Here is a 16,231-nt window from a genome sequence, read left to right as displayed (position 1 = left end):
CTCCATGTCTTCCAGTGTTGTGGTAGTTCAGGATGTGAGTTGATGGTCACTAGACTCCATGTCTTCCAGTGTTGTGGTAGTTCAGGATGTGAGTTGATGGTCACTAGACTCCATGTCTTCCAGTGTTGTGGTTGTACAGGATGTGAGTTGATGGTCACTAGACTCCATGTCTTCCAGTGTTGTGGTAGTTCAGGATGTGTTGATGGTCACTAGACTCCATGTCTTCCAGTGTTGTGGTAGTTCAGGATGTGAGTTGGTCACCAGACTTCATGCTGTATGTTATGGATTGTTGTCATATCTGATGCTAGTGACTTGACGTCAGACTGGAGGATTGTTATTGTATTCTGTAACACTGTGATCTGTAGCAGCTGACAAAGCTGTTCAGACATGCTACAAGCCTCTTAGCTGGTGTTTCCAGAACATTTGGTGCTGGTGTCATTATGATATAAGAGCCTTCTCAGAGAAGGCCAAGTTGGACATTTTCTCTGTTACTATCAACCATTTCTCTCTTTCTTTTGTTGACCTGGAACTTCCCTTTAACAATGTTATTACAACATTATCACAATGATAGCACAACAATGTTAACACAACCAAAACACCACAATCGTACAATATAAACACACCACAAAGTTATCACAACGTTAACACAACATCTGAATCCCCAACAGCACCTCAGAGAGCTACAAATTGTGACCAAAGTTACCGAACGATCAATACACAGTGGATAACCCAGGATAACCCAGGATAACCCAGGATAACCCTACTGTACACTGACTATCATGATTTATTTTAGTCTCCAATCACGTTAGAGTGTCAGGGGGCGGGGCCATTCGTACCGAACTCCTCTGTGATAGGCGGTTGAGGTTGCTGTTGAATGGCGGCATGAACACATCCAGGTCAAAGGGGTCAATGTAGCTCTCCAGCGAATCACACACCTGCTGGACCCTGTAACATACAGAGAGACCAGGATGTTACTGTAACATACAGAGAGACCAGGGGGTTACTGAACCCTGTAACATACAGAGAGACCAGGATGTTACTGTAACATACAGAGAGACCAGGGGGTTACTGAACCCTGTAACATACAGAGAGACCAGGATGTTACTGTAACATACAGAGAGACCAGGGGGTTACTGAACCCTGTAACATACAGAGAGACCAGGGGGTTACTGAACCCTGTAACATACAGAGAGACCAGGGGGTTACTGAACCCTGTAACATACAGAGAGACCAGGATGTTACTGTAACATACAGAGAGACCAGGATGTTACTGAACCCTGTAACATACAGAGAAACCAGGATGTTACTGTAACATACAGAGAGACCAGGGGGTTACTGAACCCTGTAACATACAGAGAGACCAGGGGGTTACTGTAACATACAGAGACCAGGGGGTTACTGGACCCTGTAACATACAGAGAGACCAGGATGTTACTGTAACATACAGAGAGACCAGGGGGTTACTGTAACATACAGAGAGACCAGGATGTTACTGTAACATACAGAGAAACCAGGGGGTTACTGGACCCTGTAACATACAGAGAGACCAGGGGGTTACTGGACCCTATAACATACAGAGAGACCAGGATGTTACTGTAACATACAGAGAGACCAGGGGGTTACTGAACCCTGTAACATACAGAGAGACCAGGATGTTACTGTAACATACAGAGAGACCAGGGGGTTACTGGACCCTGTAACATACAGATAGACCAGGATGTTACTGTAACATACAGATAGACCAGGATGTTACTGTAACATACAGAGAGACCAGGGGGTTACTGTAACATACAGAGAGACCAGGATGTTACTGTAACATACAGAGAGACCAGGATGTTACTGATCCCTGTAACATACAGAGAGACCAGGATGTTACTGTAACATACAGAGAGACCAGGGGGTTACTGAACCCTGTAACATACAGAGAGACCAGGGGGTTACTGAACCCTGTAACATACAGAGAGACCAGGATGTTACTGTAACATACAGAGAGACCAGGGGGTTACTGGACCCTGTAACATACAGAGAGACCAGGGGGTTACTGAACCCTGTAACATACAGAGAGACCAGGATGTTACTGTAACATACAGAGAGACCAGGGGGTTACTGGACCCTGTAACATACAGAGAAACCAGGATGTTACTGTAACATACAGAGAAGACCAGGGGGTTACTGAACCCTGTAACATACAGAGAGACCAGGGGGTTACTGAACCCTGTAACATTTAGAGACACCAGGGGGTTACTGAACCCTGTAACATAGAGAGAGACCAGGGGGTTACTGAACCCTGTAACATACAGAGAAACCAGGATGTTACTGAACCCTGTAACATACAGAGAGACCAGGATGTTACTGTAACATACAGAGAGACCAGGATGTTACTGTAATATACAGAGAGACCAGGATGTTACTGTAACATACAGAGAGACCAGGATGTTACTGTAACATACAGAGAGACCAGGATGTTACTGTAACATACAGAGAGACCAGGATGTTACTGTAACATACAGAGAGACCAGGGGGTTACTGAACCCTGTAACATACAGAGAGACCAGGATGTTACTGTAACATACAGAGAGACCAGGGGGTTACTGAACCCTGTAACATACAGAGAGACCAGGATGTTACTGTAACATACAGAGAGACCAGGGGGTTACTGAACCCTGTAACATACAGAGAGACCAGGGGGTTACTGAACCCTGTAACATACAGAGAGACCAGGGGGTTACTGAACCCTGTAACATACAGAGAAACCAGGGGGTTACTGAACCCTGTAACATACAGAGAGACCAGGGGGTTACTGAACCCTGTAACATACAGAGAAACCAGGGGGTTACTGGACCCTGTAACATACAGAGAGACCAGGATGTTACTGTAACATACAGAGAGACCAGGGGGTTACTGAACCCTGTAACATACAGAGAGACCAGGGGGTTACTGAACCCTGTAACATACAGAGAGACCAGGTGTGTGTGTGTGTGTGTACCTGGGGTCTTGGTGAGAGCGGAAGCCCCTGCCATCCTCTAGTCTGGTACCCAGGGTAGCAGTGAGATATCTCAGGTCAAATAACAGCTGTAGAGACCTGTTCTGAGTTAGAGGGAATGGACAGTCCTGGGGAGGGAGGGAGAGAGAGAGGGGGGGAGGGGGAGAGAGAGAGGGGGGAGAAGAGAGAGAGAGGGGGGAGAAGAGAGAGAGAGAGAGGGGGCAGAGAGAGAGGGGGCAGAGAGAGAGAGAGAGAGGGGAGAAGAGAGAGAGAGAGAGGGAGAAGAGAGAGAGGGGGAGAGAGAGAGAGAGAGAGAGAGAGAGAGGAGAGAGAGGGGGGAGAGAGAGAGGGAGAGAGAGAGAGGGAGAGAGAGAGAGGGAGAGAGAGAGAGGGAGAGAGAGAGAGGGAGAGAGAGAGAGAGAGAGAGAGAGAGAGAGAGAGAGAGGGGGGAGAGAGAGAGAGAGAGGGGGGAGAGAGAGAGAGAGAGAGAGGGGGGGAAAGAGAGAGAGGGGGGAGAGAGAGAGAGGGGGGAGAGAGAGAGAGGAGGAGGAGGAGAGAGAGAGCAACAGAGATGTTCATCTCTTTAGGATGTGCTATATGTGATTACAGTGTCAGCCCTGTGTGTGTGTGTGTGTTACCTTGTCCTGCGCTGTGTGTGTGTGTGTTACCTTGTCCTGCGCTGTGTGTGTGTGTGTTACCTTGTCCTGCGCTGTGTGTGTGTGTGTTACCTTGTCCTGTGCTGTGTGTGTGTGTGTGTTACCTTGTCCAGCGCTGTGTGTGTGTGTGTTACCTTGTCCTGTGCGTGTGTGTGTGTGTTACCTTGTCCTGCGCTGTGTGTGTGTGTGTGTGTTACCTTGTCCTGCGCTGTGTGTGTGTGTGTGTGTGTTACCTTGTCCTGCGCTGTGTGTGTGTGTGTGTGTGTGTTACCTTGTCCTGCGCTGTGTGTGTGTGTGTGTGTGTGTGTTACCTTGTCCTGTGCTGTGTGTGTGTGTGTGTGTTACCTTGTCCTGCGCTGTGTGTGTGTGTGTGTGTGTGTGTGTGTGTTACCTTGTCCTGCGGTGTGTGTGTGTGTGTGTGTGTGTGTGTGTGTGTGTGTGTGTGTGTGTGTGTGTGTGTGTTACCTTGTCCTGCGCTGTGTGTATGAGGTTCTGGTACTGGTGCAGCACCAGGTCCATGCAGCCTTGTTGTAACTCCTGTAGGGTGGGGCGGGGCACAGCATGACCCCCTACTCCATTCACCCCCACACACAGGTGGAACAGCAGAGACTGGACAAACCACGACGGCTATGGAGGGAGGGGGGAGAGGAGGGGGGGAGAGAGGAGGGGGGGGGGGGGGGGGGGTGGGGGAGAGAGGAGGGGGGGGGGGGGGAGAGAGGAGGGGGGGAGAGGAGGGAGGGAGGGGGACGAGAGAGAGAGGGAGGAGAGAGAGACAGAGAGATAATATTGTGTTCATTTTCTATTTGAAAATCCTTTCTCCTGTCTGAGACACTACTGGTCATGTCCTGCTGGTCCTTTCTCCTGTCTGTGAGACACTACTGGTCATGTCCTGCTGGTCCTTTCTCCTGTCTGAGACACTACTGGTCATGTCCTGCTGGTCCTTTCTCCTGTCTGAGACACTACTGGTCATGTCCTGCTGGTCCTTTCTCCTGTCTGAGACACTACTGGTCATGTCCTGCTGGTCCTTTCTCCTGTCTGTGAGACACTACTGGTCATGTCCTGCTGGTCCTTTCTCCTGTCTGAGACACTACTGGTCATGTCCTGCTGGTCCTTTCTCCTGTCTGAGACACTACTGGTCATGTCCTGCTGGTCCTTTCTCCTGTCTGAGACACTACTGGTCATGTCCTGCTGGTCCTTTCTCCTGTCTGTGAGACACTACTGGTCATGTCCTGCTGGTCCTTTCTCCTGTCTGTGAGACACTACTGGTCATGTCCTGCTGGTCCTTTCTCCTGTCTGAGACACTACTGGTCATGTCCTGCTGGTCCTTTCTCCTGTCTGAGACACTACTGGTCATGTCCTGCTGGTCCTTTCTCCTGTCTGAGACACTACTGGTCATGTCCTGCTGGTCCTTTCTCCTGTCTGAGACACTACTGGTCATGTCCTGCTGGTCCTTTCTCCTGTCTGAGACACTACTGGTCATGTCCTGCTGGTCCTTTCTCCTGTCTGAGACACTACTGGTCATGTCCTGCTGGTCCTTTCTCCTGTCTGAGACACTACTGGTCATGTCCTGCTGGTCCTTTCTCCTGTCTGAGACACTACTGGTCATGTCCTGCTGGTCCTTTCTCCTGTCTGAGACACTACTGGTCATGTCCTGCTGGTCCTTTCTCCTGTCTGAGACACTACTGGTCATGTCCTGCTGGTCCTTTCTCCTGTCTGTGAGACACTACTGGTCATGTCCTGCTGGTCCTTTCTCCTGTCTGAGACACTACTGGTCATGTCCTGCTGGTCCTTTCTCCTGTCTGAGACACTACTGGTCATGTCCTGCTGGTCCTTTCTCCTGTCTGAGACACTACTGGTCATGTCCTGCTGGTCCTTTCTCCTGTCTGAGACACTACTGGTCATGTCCTGCTGGTCCTTTCTCCTGTCTGAGACACTACTGGTCATGTCCTGCTGGTCCTTTCTCCTGTCTGAGACACTACTGGTCATGTCCTGCTGGTCCTTTCTCCTGTCTGAGACACTACTGGTCATGTCCTGCTGGTCCTTTCTCCTGTCTGTGAGACACTACGGGTCATGTCCTGCTGGTCCTTTCTCCTGTCTGTGAGACACTACTGGTCATGTCCTGCTGGTCCTTTCTCCTGTCTGAGACACTACTGGTCATGTCCTGCTGGTCCTTTCTCCTGTCTGAGACACTACTGGTCATGTCCTGCTGGTCCTTTCTCCTGTCTGAGACACTACTGGTCATGTCCTGCTGGTCCTTTCTCCTGTCTGAGACACTACTGGTCATGTCCTGCTGGTCCTTTCTCCTGTCTGAGACACTACTGGTCATGTCCTGCTGGTCCTTTCTCCTGTCTGAGACACTACTGGTCATGTCCTGCTGGTCCTTTCTCCTGTCTGAGACACTACTGGTCATGTCCTGCTGGTCCTTTCTCCTGTCTGAGACACTACTGGTCATGTCCTGCTGGTCCTTTCTCCTGTCTGAGACACTACTGGTCATGTCCTGCTGGTCCTTTCTCCTGTCTGAGACACTACTGGTCATGTCCTGCTGGTCCTTTCTCCTGTCTGAGACACTACTGGTCATGTCCTGCTGGTCCTTTCTCCTGTCTGTGAGACACTACTGGTCATGTCCTGCTGGTCCTTTCTCCTGTCTGAGACACTACTGGTCATGTCCTGCTGGTCCTTTCTCCTGTCTGAGACACTACTGGTCAGGTCCTGCTGGTCCTTTCTCCTGTCTGTGAGACACTACTGGTCATGTCCTACTGGTCCTTTCTCCTGTCTGTGAGACACTACTGGTCATGTCCTGCTGGTCCTTTCTCCTGTCTGAGACACTACTGGTCATGTCCTGCTGGTCCTTTCTCCTGTCTGAGACACTACTGGTCATGTCCTGCTGGTCCTTTCTCCTGTCTGTGAGACACTACTGGTCATGTCCTGCTGGTCCTTTCTCCTGTCTGAGACACTACTGGTCATGTCCTGCTGGTCCTTTCTCCTGTCTGAGACACTACTGGTCATGTCCTGCTGGTCCTTTCTCCTGTCTGAGACACTACTGGTCATGTCCTGCTGGTCCTTTCTCCTGTCTGAGACACTACTGGTCATGTCCTGCTGGTCCTTTCTCCTGTCTGAGACACTACTGGTCATGTCCTGCTGGTCCTTTCTCCTGTCTGAGACACTACTGGTCATGTCCTGCTGGTCCTTTCTCCTGTCTGAGACACTACTGGTCATGTCCTGCTGGTCCTTTCTCCTGTCTGAGACACTACTGGTCATGTCCTGCTGGTCCTTTCTCCTGTCTGAGACACTACTGGTCATGTCCTGCTGGTCCTTTCTCCTGTCTGAGACACTACTGGTCATGTCCTGCTGGTCCTTTCTCCTGTCTGAGACACTACTGGTCATGTCCTGCTGGTCCTTTCTCCTGTCTGAGACACTACTGGTCATGTCCTGCTGGTCCTTTCTCCTGTCTGTGAGACACTACTGGTCATGTCCTGCTGGTCCTTTCTCCTGTCTGTGAGACACTACTGGTCATGTCCTGCTGGTCCTTTCTCCTGTCTGTGAGACTCTACTGGTCATGTCCTGCTGGTCCTTCTCCTGTCTGAGAGACACTACTGGTCATGTCCTGCTGGTCCTTTCTCCTGTCTGAGACACTACTGGTCATGTCCTGCTGGTCCTTTCTCCTGTCTGAGACACTACTGGTCATGTCCTGCTGGTCCTTTCTCCTGTCTGAGACACTACTGGTCATGTCCTGCTGGTCCTTTCTCCTGTCTGAGACACTACTGGTCATGTCCTGCTGGTCCTTTCTCCTGTCTGAGACACTACTGGTCAGGTCCTGCTGGTCCTTTCTCCTGTCTGTGAGACACTACTGGTCATGTCCTGCTGGTCCTTTCTCCTGTCTGAGACACTACTGGTCATGTCCTGCTGGTCCTTTCTCCTGTCTGAGACACTACTGGTCAGGTCCTGCTGGTCCTTTCTCCTGTCTGAGACACTACTGGTCATGTCCTGCTGGTCCTTTCTCCTGTCTGAGACACTACTGGTCATGTCCTGCTGGTCCTTTCTCCTGTCTGAGACACTACTGGTCATGTCCTGCTGGTCCTTTCTCCTGTCTGTGAGACACTACTGGTCATGTCCTGCTGGTCCTTTCTCCTGTCTGTGAGACACTACTGGTCATGTCCTGCTGGTCCTTTCTCCTGTCTGAGACACTACTGGTCATGTCCTGCTGGTCCTTTCTCCTGTCTGAGACACTACTGGTCATGTCCTGCTGGTCCTTTCTCCTGTCTGAGACACTACTGGTCATGTCCTGCTGGTCCTTTCTCCTGTCTGAGACACTACTGGTCATGTCCTGCTGGTCCTTTCTCCTGTCTGAGACACTACTGGTCATGTCCTGCTGGTCCTTTCTCCTGTCTGTGAGACTCTACTGGTCATGTCCTGCTGGTCCTTTCTCCTGTCTGAGACACTACTGGTCATGTCCTGCTGGTCCTTTCTCCTGTCTATGAGACACTACTGGTCATGTCCTGCTGGTCCTTTCTCCTGTCTGAGACACTGCTGGTCCTTTCTCCTGTCTGTGAGACACTACTGGTCATGTCCTGCTGGTCCTTTCTCCTGTCTGAGACACTACTGGTCATGTCCTGCTGGTCCTTTCTCCTGTCTGAGACACTACTGGTCATGTCCTGCTGGTCCTTTCTCCTGTCTGTGAGACACTACTGGTCATGTCCTGCTGGTCCTTTCTCCTGTCTGAGACACTACTGGTCATGTCCTGCTGGTCCTTTCTCCTGTCTGTGAGACACTACTGGTCATGTCCTGCTGGTCCTTTCTCCTGTCTGTGAGACACTACTGGTCATGTCCTGCTGGTCCTTTCTCCTGTCTGAGACACTACTGGTCATGTCCTGCTGGTCCTTTCTCCTGTCTGAGACACTACTGGTCATGTCCTGCTGGTCCTTTCTCCTGTCTGAGACACTACTGGTCATGTCCTGCTGGTCCTTTCTCTTGTCTGAGACACTACTGGTCATGTCCTGCTGGTCCTTTCTCCTGTCTGAGACACTACTGGTCATGTCCTGCTGGTCCTTTCTCCTGTCTGAGACACTACTGGTCATGTCCTGCTGGTCCTTTCTCCTGTCTGAGACACTACTGGTCATGTCCTGCTGGTCCTTTCTCCTGTCTGTGAGACACTACTGGTCATGTCCTGCTGGTCCTTTCTCCTGTCTGAGACACTACTGGTCATGTCCTGCTGGTCCTTTCTCCTGTCTGTGAGACACTACTGGTCATGTCCTGCTGGTCCTTTCTCCTGTCTGAGACACTACTGGTCATGTCCTGCTGGTCCTTTCCCCTGTCTGTGAGACACTACTGGTCATGTCCTGCTGGTCCTTTCTCCTGTCTGAGACACTACTGGTCATGTCCTGCTGGTCCTTTCCCCTGTCTGTGAGACACTACTGGTCATGTCCTGCTGGTCCTTTCTCCTGTCTGAGACACTACTGGTCATGTCCTGCTGGTCCTTTCCCCTGTCTGTGAGACACTACTGGTCATGTCCTGCTGGTCCTTTCTCCTGTCTGAGACACTACTGGTCATGTCCTGCTGGTCCTTTCTCCTGTCTGAGACACTACTGGTCATGTCCTGCTGGTCCTTTCTCCTGTCTGAGACACTACTGGTCATGTCCTGCTGGTCCTTTCTCCTGTCTGAGACACTACTGGTCATGTCCTGCTGGTCCTTTCTCCTGTCTGTGAGACTCTACTGGTCATGTCCTGCTGGTCCTTTCTCCTGTCTGTGAGACACTACTGGTCATGTCCTGCTGGTCCTTTCTCCTGTCTGAGACACTACTGGTCATGTCCTGCTGGTCCTTTCTCCTGTCTGAGACACTACTGGTCATGTCCTGCTGGTCCTTTCTCCTGTCTGTGAGACACTACTGGTCATGTCCTGCTGGTCCTTTCTCCTGTCTGAGACACTACTGGTCATGTCCTGCTGGTCCTTTCTCCTGTCTGTGAGACACTACTGGTCATGTCCTGCTGGTCCTTTCTCCTGTCTGTGAGACACTACTGGTCATGTCCTGCTGGTCCTTTCTCCTGTCTGAGACACTACTGGTCATGTCCTGCTGGTCCTTTCTCCTGTCTGTGAGACACTACTGGTCATGTCCTGCTGGTCCTTTCTCCTGTCTGTGAGACACTACTGGTCATGTCCTGCTGGTCCTTTCTCCTGTCTGAGACACTACTGGTCATGTCCTGCTGGTCCTTTCTCCTGTCTGAGACACTACTGGTCATGTCCTGCTGGTCCTTTCTCCTGTCTGAGACACTACTGGTCATGTCCTGCTGGTCCTTTCTCCTGTCTGAGACACTACTGGTCATGTCCTGCTGGTCCTTTCTCCTGTCTGAGACACTACTGGTCATGTCCTGCTGGTCCTTTCTCCTGTCTGAGACACTACTGGTCATGTCCTGCTGGTCCTTTCTCCTGTCTGAGACACTACTGGTCATGTCCTGCTGGTCCTTTCTCCTGTCTGAGACACTACTGGTCATGTCCTGCTGGTCCTTTCTCCTGTCTGAGACACTACTGGTCATGTCCTGCTGGTCCTTTCTCCTGTCTGAGACACTACTGGTCATGTCCTGCTGGTCCTTTCTCCTGTCTGAGACACTACTGGTCATGTCCTGCTGGTCCTTTCTCCTGTCTGAGACACTACTGGTCATGTCCTGCTGGTCCTTTCTCCTGTCTGTGAGACACTACTGGTCATGTCCTGCTGGTCCTTTCTCCTGTCTGAGACACTACTGGTCATGTCCTGCTGGTCCTTTCTCCTGTCTGTGACACTACTGGTCAGGTCCTGCTGGTCCTTTCTCCTGTCTGAGACACTACTGGTCATGTCCTGCTGGTCCTTTCTCCTGTCTGTGACACTACTGGTCATGTCCTGCTGGTCCTTTCTCCTGTCTGAGACACTACTGGTCATGTCCTGCTGGTCCTTTCTCCTGTCTGTGAGACACTACTGGTCATGTCCTGCTGGTCCTTTCTCCTGTCTGAGACACTACTGGTCATGTCCTGCTGGTCCTTTCTCCTGTCTGTGAGACACTACTGGTCATGTCCTGCTGGTCCTTTCTCCTGTCTGAGACACTACTGGTCATGTCCTGCTGGTCCTTTCTCCTGTCTGAGACACTACTGGTCATGTCCTGCTGGTCCTTTCTCCTGTCTGAGACACTACTGGTCATGTCCTGCTGGTCCTTTCTCCTGTCTGAGACACTACTGGTCATGTCCTGCTGGTCCTTTCTCCTGTCTGAGACACTACTGGTCATGTCCTGCTGGTCCTTTCTCCTGTCTGAGACACTACTGGTCATGTCCTGCTGGTCCTTTCTCCTGTCTGAGACACTACTGGTCATGTCCTGCTGGTCCTTTCTCCTGTCTGGAGACACTACTGGTCAGGTCCTGCTGAGCTGAGCGATGATGTCATAACATCACTCTTACCTGGACAGGAAGTCTGATCTTGGAGGTGACGCTGCTCCCTGACTCCGCCTCTTCCTGGATCTCTAGCTCCTCCCAGTTGGTGGCGTTTGCTAGGATAGCCCCGGCGGACTCTGCGTGCAGCGAGGTCGCAAACTGACCCACCAGCGCCTTGGAGAGAGAGAGAGAGGGGGGAGAGGGAGAACAGGGGGTAAGGTAATAAAACAAAGGAAGGATGGCCTAAACAGACTGGGTTGTGATTTCATTTCAAACTGATTGTTGGATGTTTGTCTGACGTTCTTAGACCACGAAACTCAGTCTGTATCAAGCCTCCCATAGTGCTGGTCTAGGATCAGGTCCCCCCTGTCCATGTAATCTAAAAGGACCAGTATTCAGTCATAGAGCTGATCTAGGATCAGGTCCCACCTGTCCATGTAATCTAAAAGGACCAGTATTCAGTCATAGAGCTGGTCTAGGATCAGGTCCCCCTGTCCATGTAATCTAAAAGGACCAGTATTCAGTCATAGAGCTGATCTAGGATCAGGTCCCACCTGTCCATGTAATCTAAAAGGACCAGTATTCAGTCATAGAGCTGGTCTAGGATCAGGTCCCCCTGTCCATGTAATCTAAAAGGACCAGTATTCAGTCATAGAGCTGATCTAGGATCAGGTCCCACCTGTCCATGTAATCTAAAAGGACCAGTATTCAGTCATAGAGCTGGTCTAGGATCAGGTCCCCCTGTCCATGTAATCTAAAAGGACCAGTATTCAGTCATAGAGCTGGTCTAGGATCAGGTCCCCCCTGTCCATGTAATCTAAAAGGACCAGTATTCAGTCATAGAGCTGGTCTAGGATCAGGTCCCCCCTGTCCATGTAATCTAAAAGAACAGTATTCAGTTATAGAGCTGGTCTAGGATCAGGTCCCCCCTGTCCATGTAATCTAAAAGGACCAGTATTCAGTCATAGAGCTGGTCTAGGATCAGGTCCCCCCTGTCCATGTAATCTAAAAGGACCAGTATTCAGTCATAGAGCTGGTCTAGGATCAGGTCCCCCCTGTCCATGTAATCTAAAAGAACAGTATTCAGTCATAGAGCTGGTCTAGGATCAGGTCCCCCTGTCCATGTAATCTAAAAGGACCAGTATTCAGTCATAGAGCTGGTCTAGGATCAGGTCCCCCCTGTCCATGTAATCTAAAAGGACCAGTATTCAGTCATAGAGCTGATCTAGGATCAGGTCCCCCCTGTCCATGTAATCTAAAAGGACCAGTATTCAGTCATAGAGCTGGTCTAGGATCAGGTCCCACCTGTCCATGTAATCTAAAAGGACCAGTATTCAGTCATAGAGCTGGTCTAGGATCAGGTCCTCCTGTCCATGTAATCTAAAAGGACCAGTATTCAGTCATAGAGCTGGTCTAGGATCAGGTCCCCCCTGTCCATGTAATCTAAAAGGACCAGTATTCAGTCATAGAGCTGGTCTAGGATCAGGTCCCCCCTGTCCATGTAATCTAAAAGGACCAGTATTCAGTCATAGAGCTGGTCTAGGATCAGGTCCCCCCTGTCCATGTAATCTAAAAGAACAGTATTCAGTCATAGAGCTGGTCTAGGATCAGGTCCCCCTGTCCATGTAATCTAAAAGGACCAGTATTCAGTCATAGAGCTGGTCTAGGATCAGGTCCCCCCTGTCCATGTAATCTAAAAGGACCAGTATTCAGTCATAGAGCTGATCTAGGATCAGGTCCCCCCTGTCCATGTAATCTAAAAGGACCAGTATTCAGTCATAGAGCTGGTCTAGGATCAGGTCCCACCTGTCCATGTAATCTAAAAGGACCAGTATTCAGTCATAGAGCTGGTCTAGGATCAGGTCCCCCTGTCCATGTAATCTAAAAGGACCAGTATTCAGTCATAGAGCTGGTCTAGGATCAGGTCCCCCCTGTCCATGTAATCTAAAAGGACCAGTATTCAGTCATAGAGCTGGTCTAGGATCAGGTCCCCCCTGTCCATGTAATTCATTTGAATCTCAAAGGCAAAACTGATCCTAGAGCCGCACTCCAACTCTGTATAAACAGCCCCAGAAAATGTCTGACAAACTTTGATTTAGTGGTGAACTATCCCTCCAAGTATCCCCCCTCACCTTAGAGAGAGCAGAGCTCCATATCCGATATGCTTCCATACTGACAACCAGAAGCTCCTCTTTCAGACACGCCCACTTGGCCTGGGCGGGGCTAACCTCTGTCACCTTGGCAGCCGCCTTCCCCAACTTCCTGCTTTGGCGGGGTGTTCCCTTGGTAACAGGGTCAGCTGCAGCACCGCCCTGTTTACCCAGGATGCACTGCCTGAGGTTGGGGCAGAGCTTGCTGAGGGACTGACAGAGGCGGGCCATGAAGAGCACCGAGCTGAGATGGGCTGGGCTGGGGGAGGAGCCAACAGGTGAGGCCGCCCCCAGTTTAGAGCGCACGCAGGTGATGATGTCACGTACGCATGCCAGACAGCGTTCACGTAGGGTCTCCTCTACCGCCACGGCGTCTGTGAACCGGTCGAATGAGGATACGGTACCGGAACCAGAACTGGACCCAGAGCCTAGGCCTATAGTGAAGGAGAGTGAGGGGACCTGGGGATCTGTGGATGAAGAGGAGATGGAGGAGGTGGTAGAGATGGTGGTAGAGGGGGAGGAGGTAGTAGAGGGGGAGGTGGAGATGGTGGTAGAGGTGGAGATGGTGGTAGAGGTGGAGATGGTGGTAGAGGTGGAGATGGTGGTAGAGGTGGAGATGGTGGTAGAGGTGGAGATGGTGGTAGAGGTGGAGATGGTGGTAGAGGGGGAGGTGGTGGTAGAGGGGGAGGTGGTGGTAGAGGGGGAGGTGGAGATGGTGGTAGAGGGGGAGGTGGAGATGGTGGTAGAGGGGGAGGTGGAGATGGTGGTAGAGGGGGAGGTAGAGATGGAGGAGGTGGAGGAGATGGAGGTGGTGGTAGAGGGGGAGGTAGAGATGGAGGAGGTGGAGGAGATGGAGGTGGTGGTAGAGGGGGAGGTAGTAGAGGGGGAGAAGGAGGAGGTAGAGGTGGAGAAGATGGAAGTGGTGGTATAGAGGGAGGTGGAGGAGGAGATGGAAGAGGTAGTAAAGGGGGAGGAGGTGGTAGAGGGGGAGGTAGTAGAGGGGGAGGTAGTAGAGGGGGAGGTAAAGGAGGAGGAGGAGGAGGTGGTAGAGGGGAAGGAGATGGAGGAGGTGGTAGAGGAGGGGGAGGAGGTAGAGGAGGGGGAGAAGAAGGAGGTAGTAGAGGGGGAGGTGGAGGAGGAGATGGTAGAGGGGGAGGTAGTAGAGGGGGAGAAGGAGGAGATGGAAGAGGTGGTATAGAGGGAGGTGGAGGAGGAGATGGAAGAGGTAGTAAAGAGGGAGGAGGAGGTGGTAGAGGGGGAGGTAGTAGAGGGGGAGGTAGTAGAGGGAGGTGGAGGGGGCGGAGAAGGTGGTAGAGGAGGTGGTAGAGGAGGAGATGGAAGAGGTAGTAAAGAGGGAGGAGGAGGTGGTAGAGGGGGAGAGAGTAGAGGGGGAGGTAGTAGAGGGAGGTGGAGGGGGCGGAGAAGGTGGTAGAGGAGGTGGTAGAGGAGGAGATGGAAGAGGTAGTAAAGAGGGAGGAGGAGGTGGTAGAGGGGGAGGTAGTAGAGGGGGAGGTATTGGAGGGAGGTGGAGGGGGCGGAGAAGGTGGTAGAGGAGGAGATGGAAGAGGTAGTAGAGGGGAGGAGGAGGTGGTAGAGGGGGAGGAGGTAGAGTGGAGGGAGGAGACAGAGGAGAACCTCTGGTCAAAAGGAGTCCACTATAATGAGAAGAGAGTTTAAGATGCAGACGATATTGATGACTTCATGTCAAGTAGTTGACCAGGAGAAATAGTTCATCATTACATTATCATTAGGCCAGGTCTCCCTGGGACAATATCTTAATGGGACTACCTGTAGAAATAAAGTCCAATCATCCATCTGTCTCTCTACCTGTGTTATCAGAGGACAGGTAGTGCTGCAGGTCATCCACCTGTCTCTCTACCTGTGTTATCAGAGGACAGGTAGTGCTGCAGGTCATCCATCTGTCTCCCTACTTGTGTTATCAGAGGACAGGTAGTGCTGCAGGTCATCCATCTGTCTCTCTACCTGTGTTATCAGAGGACAGGTAGTGCTGCAGGTCATCCACCTGTCTCTCTACCTGTGTTATCAGAGGACAGGTAGTGCTGCAGGTCATCCATCTGTCTCCCTACTTGTGTTATCAGAGGACAGGTAGTGCTGCAGGTCATCCATCTGTCTCTCTACCTGTGTTATCAGAGGACAGGTAGTGCTGCAGGTCATCCATCTGTCTCCCTACCTGTGTTATCAGAGGACAGGTAGTGCTGCAGGTCATCCATCTGTCTCCCTACCTGTGTTATCAGAGGACAGGTAGTGCTGCAGGTCATCCATCTGTCTCTCTACCTGTGTTATCAGAGGACAGGTAGTGCTGCAGGTCATCCATCTGTCTCCCTACCTGTGTTATCAGAGGACAGGTAGTGCTGCAGGTCATCCATCTGTCTCCCTACCTGTGTTATCAGAGGGCAGGTAGTGCTGCAGGTCATCCATCTGTCTCCCTACCTGTGTTATCAGAGAGCAGGTAGTGCTGCAGGTCATCCATCTGTCTCCCTACCTGTGTTATCAGAGGACAGGTAGTGCTGCAGGTCATCCATCTGTGTTATCAGAGGGCAGGTAGTGCTGCAGGTCATCCATCTGTCTCCCTACCTGTGTTATCAGAGGACAGGTAGTGCTGCAGGTCATCCATCTGTCTCTCTACCTGTGTTATCAGAGGGCAGGTAGTGCTGCAGGTCATCCATCTGTCTCTCTACCTGTGTTATCAGAGGGCAGGTAGTGCTGCAGGTCATCCATCTGTCTCCCTACCTGTGTTATCAGAGGGCAGGTAGTGCTGCAGGTCATCCAGTCTGTCTCCCTACCTGTGTTATCAGAGGGCAGGTAGTGCTGCAGGTCATCCATCTGTGTTATCAGAGGGCAGGTAGTGCTGCAGGTCATCCATCTGTCTCCCTACCTGTGTTATCAGAGGACAGGTAGTGCTGCAGGTCATCCATCTGTCTCTCTACCTGTGTTATCAGAGGGCAGGTAGTGCTGCAGGTCATCCATCTGTCTCTCTACCTGTGTTATCAGAGGGCAGGTAGTGCTGCAGGTCATCCATCTGTCTCCCTACC

At 51.4% G+C, this 16,231-nt stretch overlaps 1 protein-coding gene across 2 annotated transcripts in view; it reads right to left on the bottom strand.

The window, feature by feature from the left end:
* LOC106601947 (conserved oligomeric Golgi complex subunit 1) overlaps positions 1 to 16,231 on the bottom strand; it is a 34,900-nt gene that overhangs the window by 6,092 nt on the left and 12,577 nt on the right. For both annotated transcript variants that reach the window (XM_045715832.2, XM_045715831.2), the window contains exons 9-13: positions 13,161 to 13,645; positions 11,056 to 11,202; positions 4,105 to 4,266; positions 2,987 to 3,111; positions 837 to 945 (exon numbers count right to left, since the gene is read on the bottom strand). In XM_045715832.2, coding sequence (XP_045571788.2) covers positions 837 to 945; positions 2,987 to 3,111; positions 4,105 to 4,266; positions 11,056 to 11,202; positions 13,161 to 13,645 — 1,028 coding nt within the window. The remainder of the gene's footprint in view (positions 1 to 836; positions 946 to 2,986; positions 3,112 to 4,104; positions 4,267 to 11,055; positions 11,203 to 13,160; positions 13,646 to 16,231) is intronic.

This window comes from Salmo salar, chromosome 03 (assembly GCF_965601325.2).
Source record: "Salmo salar chromosome 03, fSalSal1, whole genome shotgun sequence".
NCBI classification, from domain to species: domain Eukaryota; kingdom Metazoa; phylum Chordata; class Actinopteri; order Salmoniformes; family Salmonidae; genus Salmo; species Salmo salar.
Note: the sequence above shows the minus strand (reverse complement) of the source record. Positions and strands in the feature narration are given on the sequence as shown.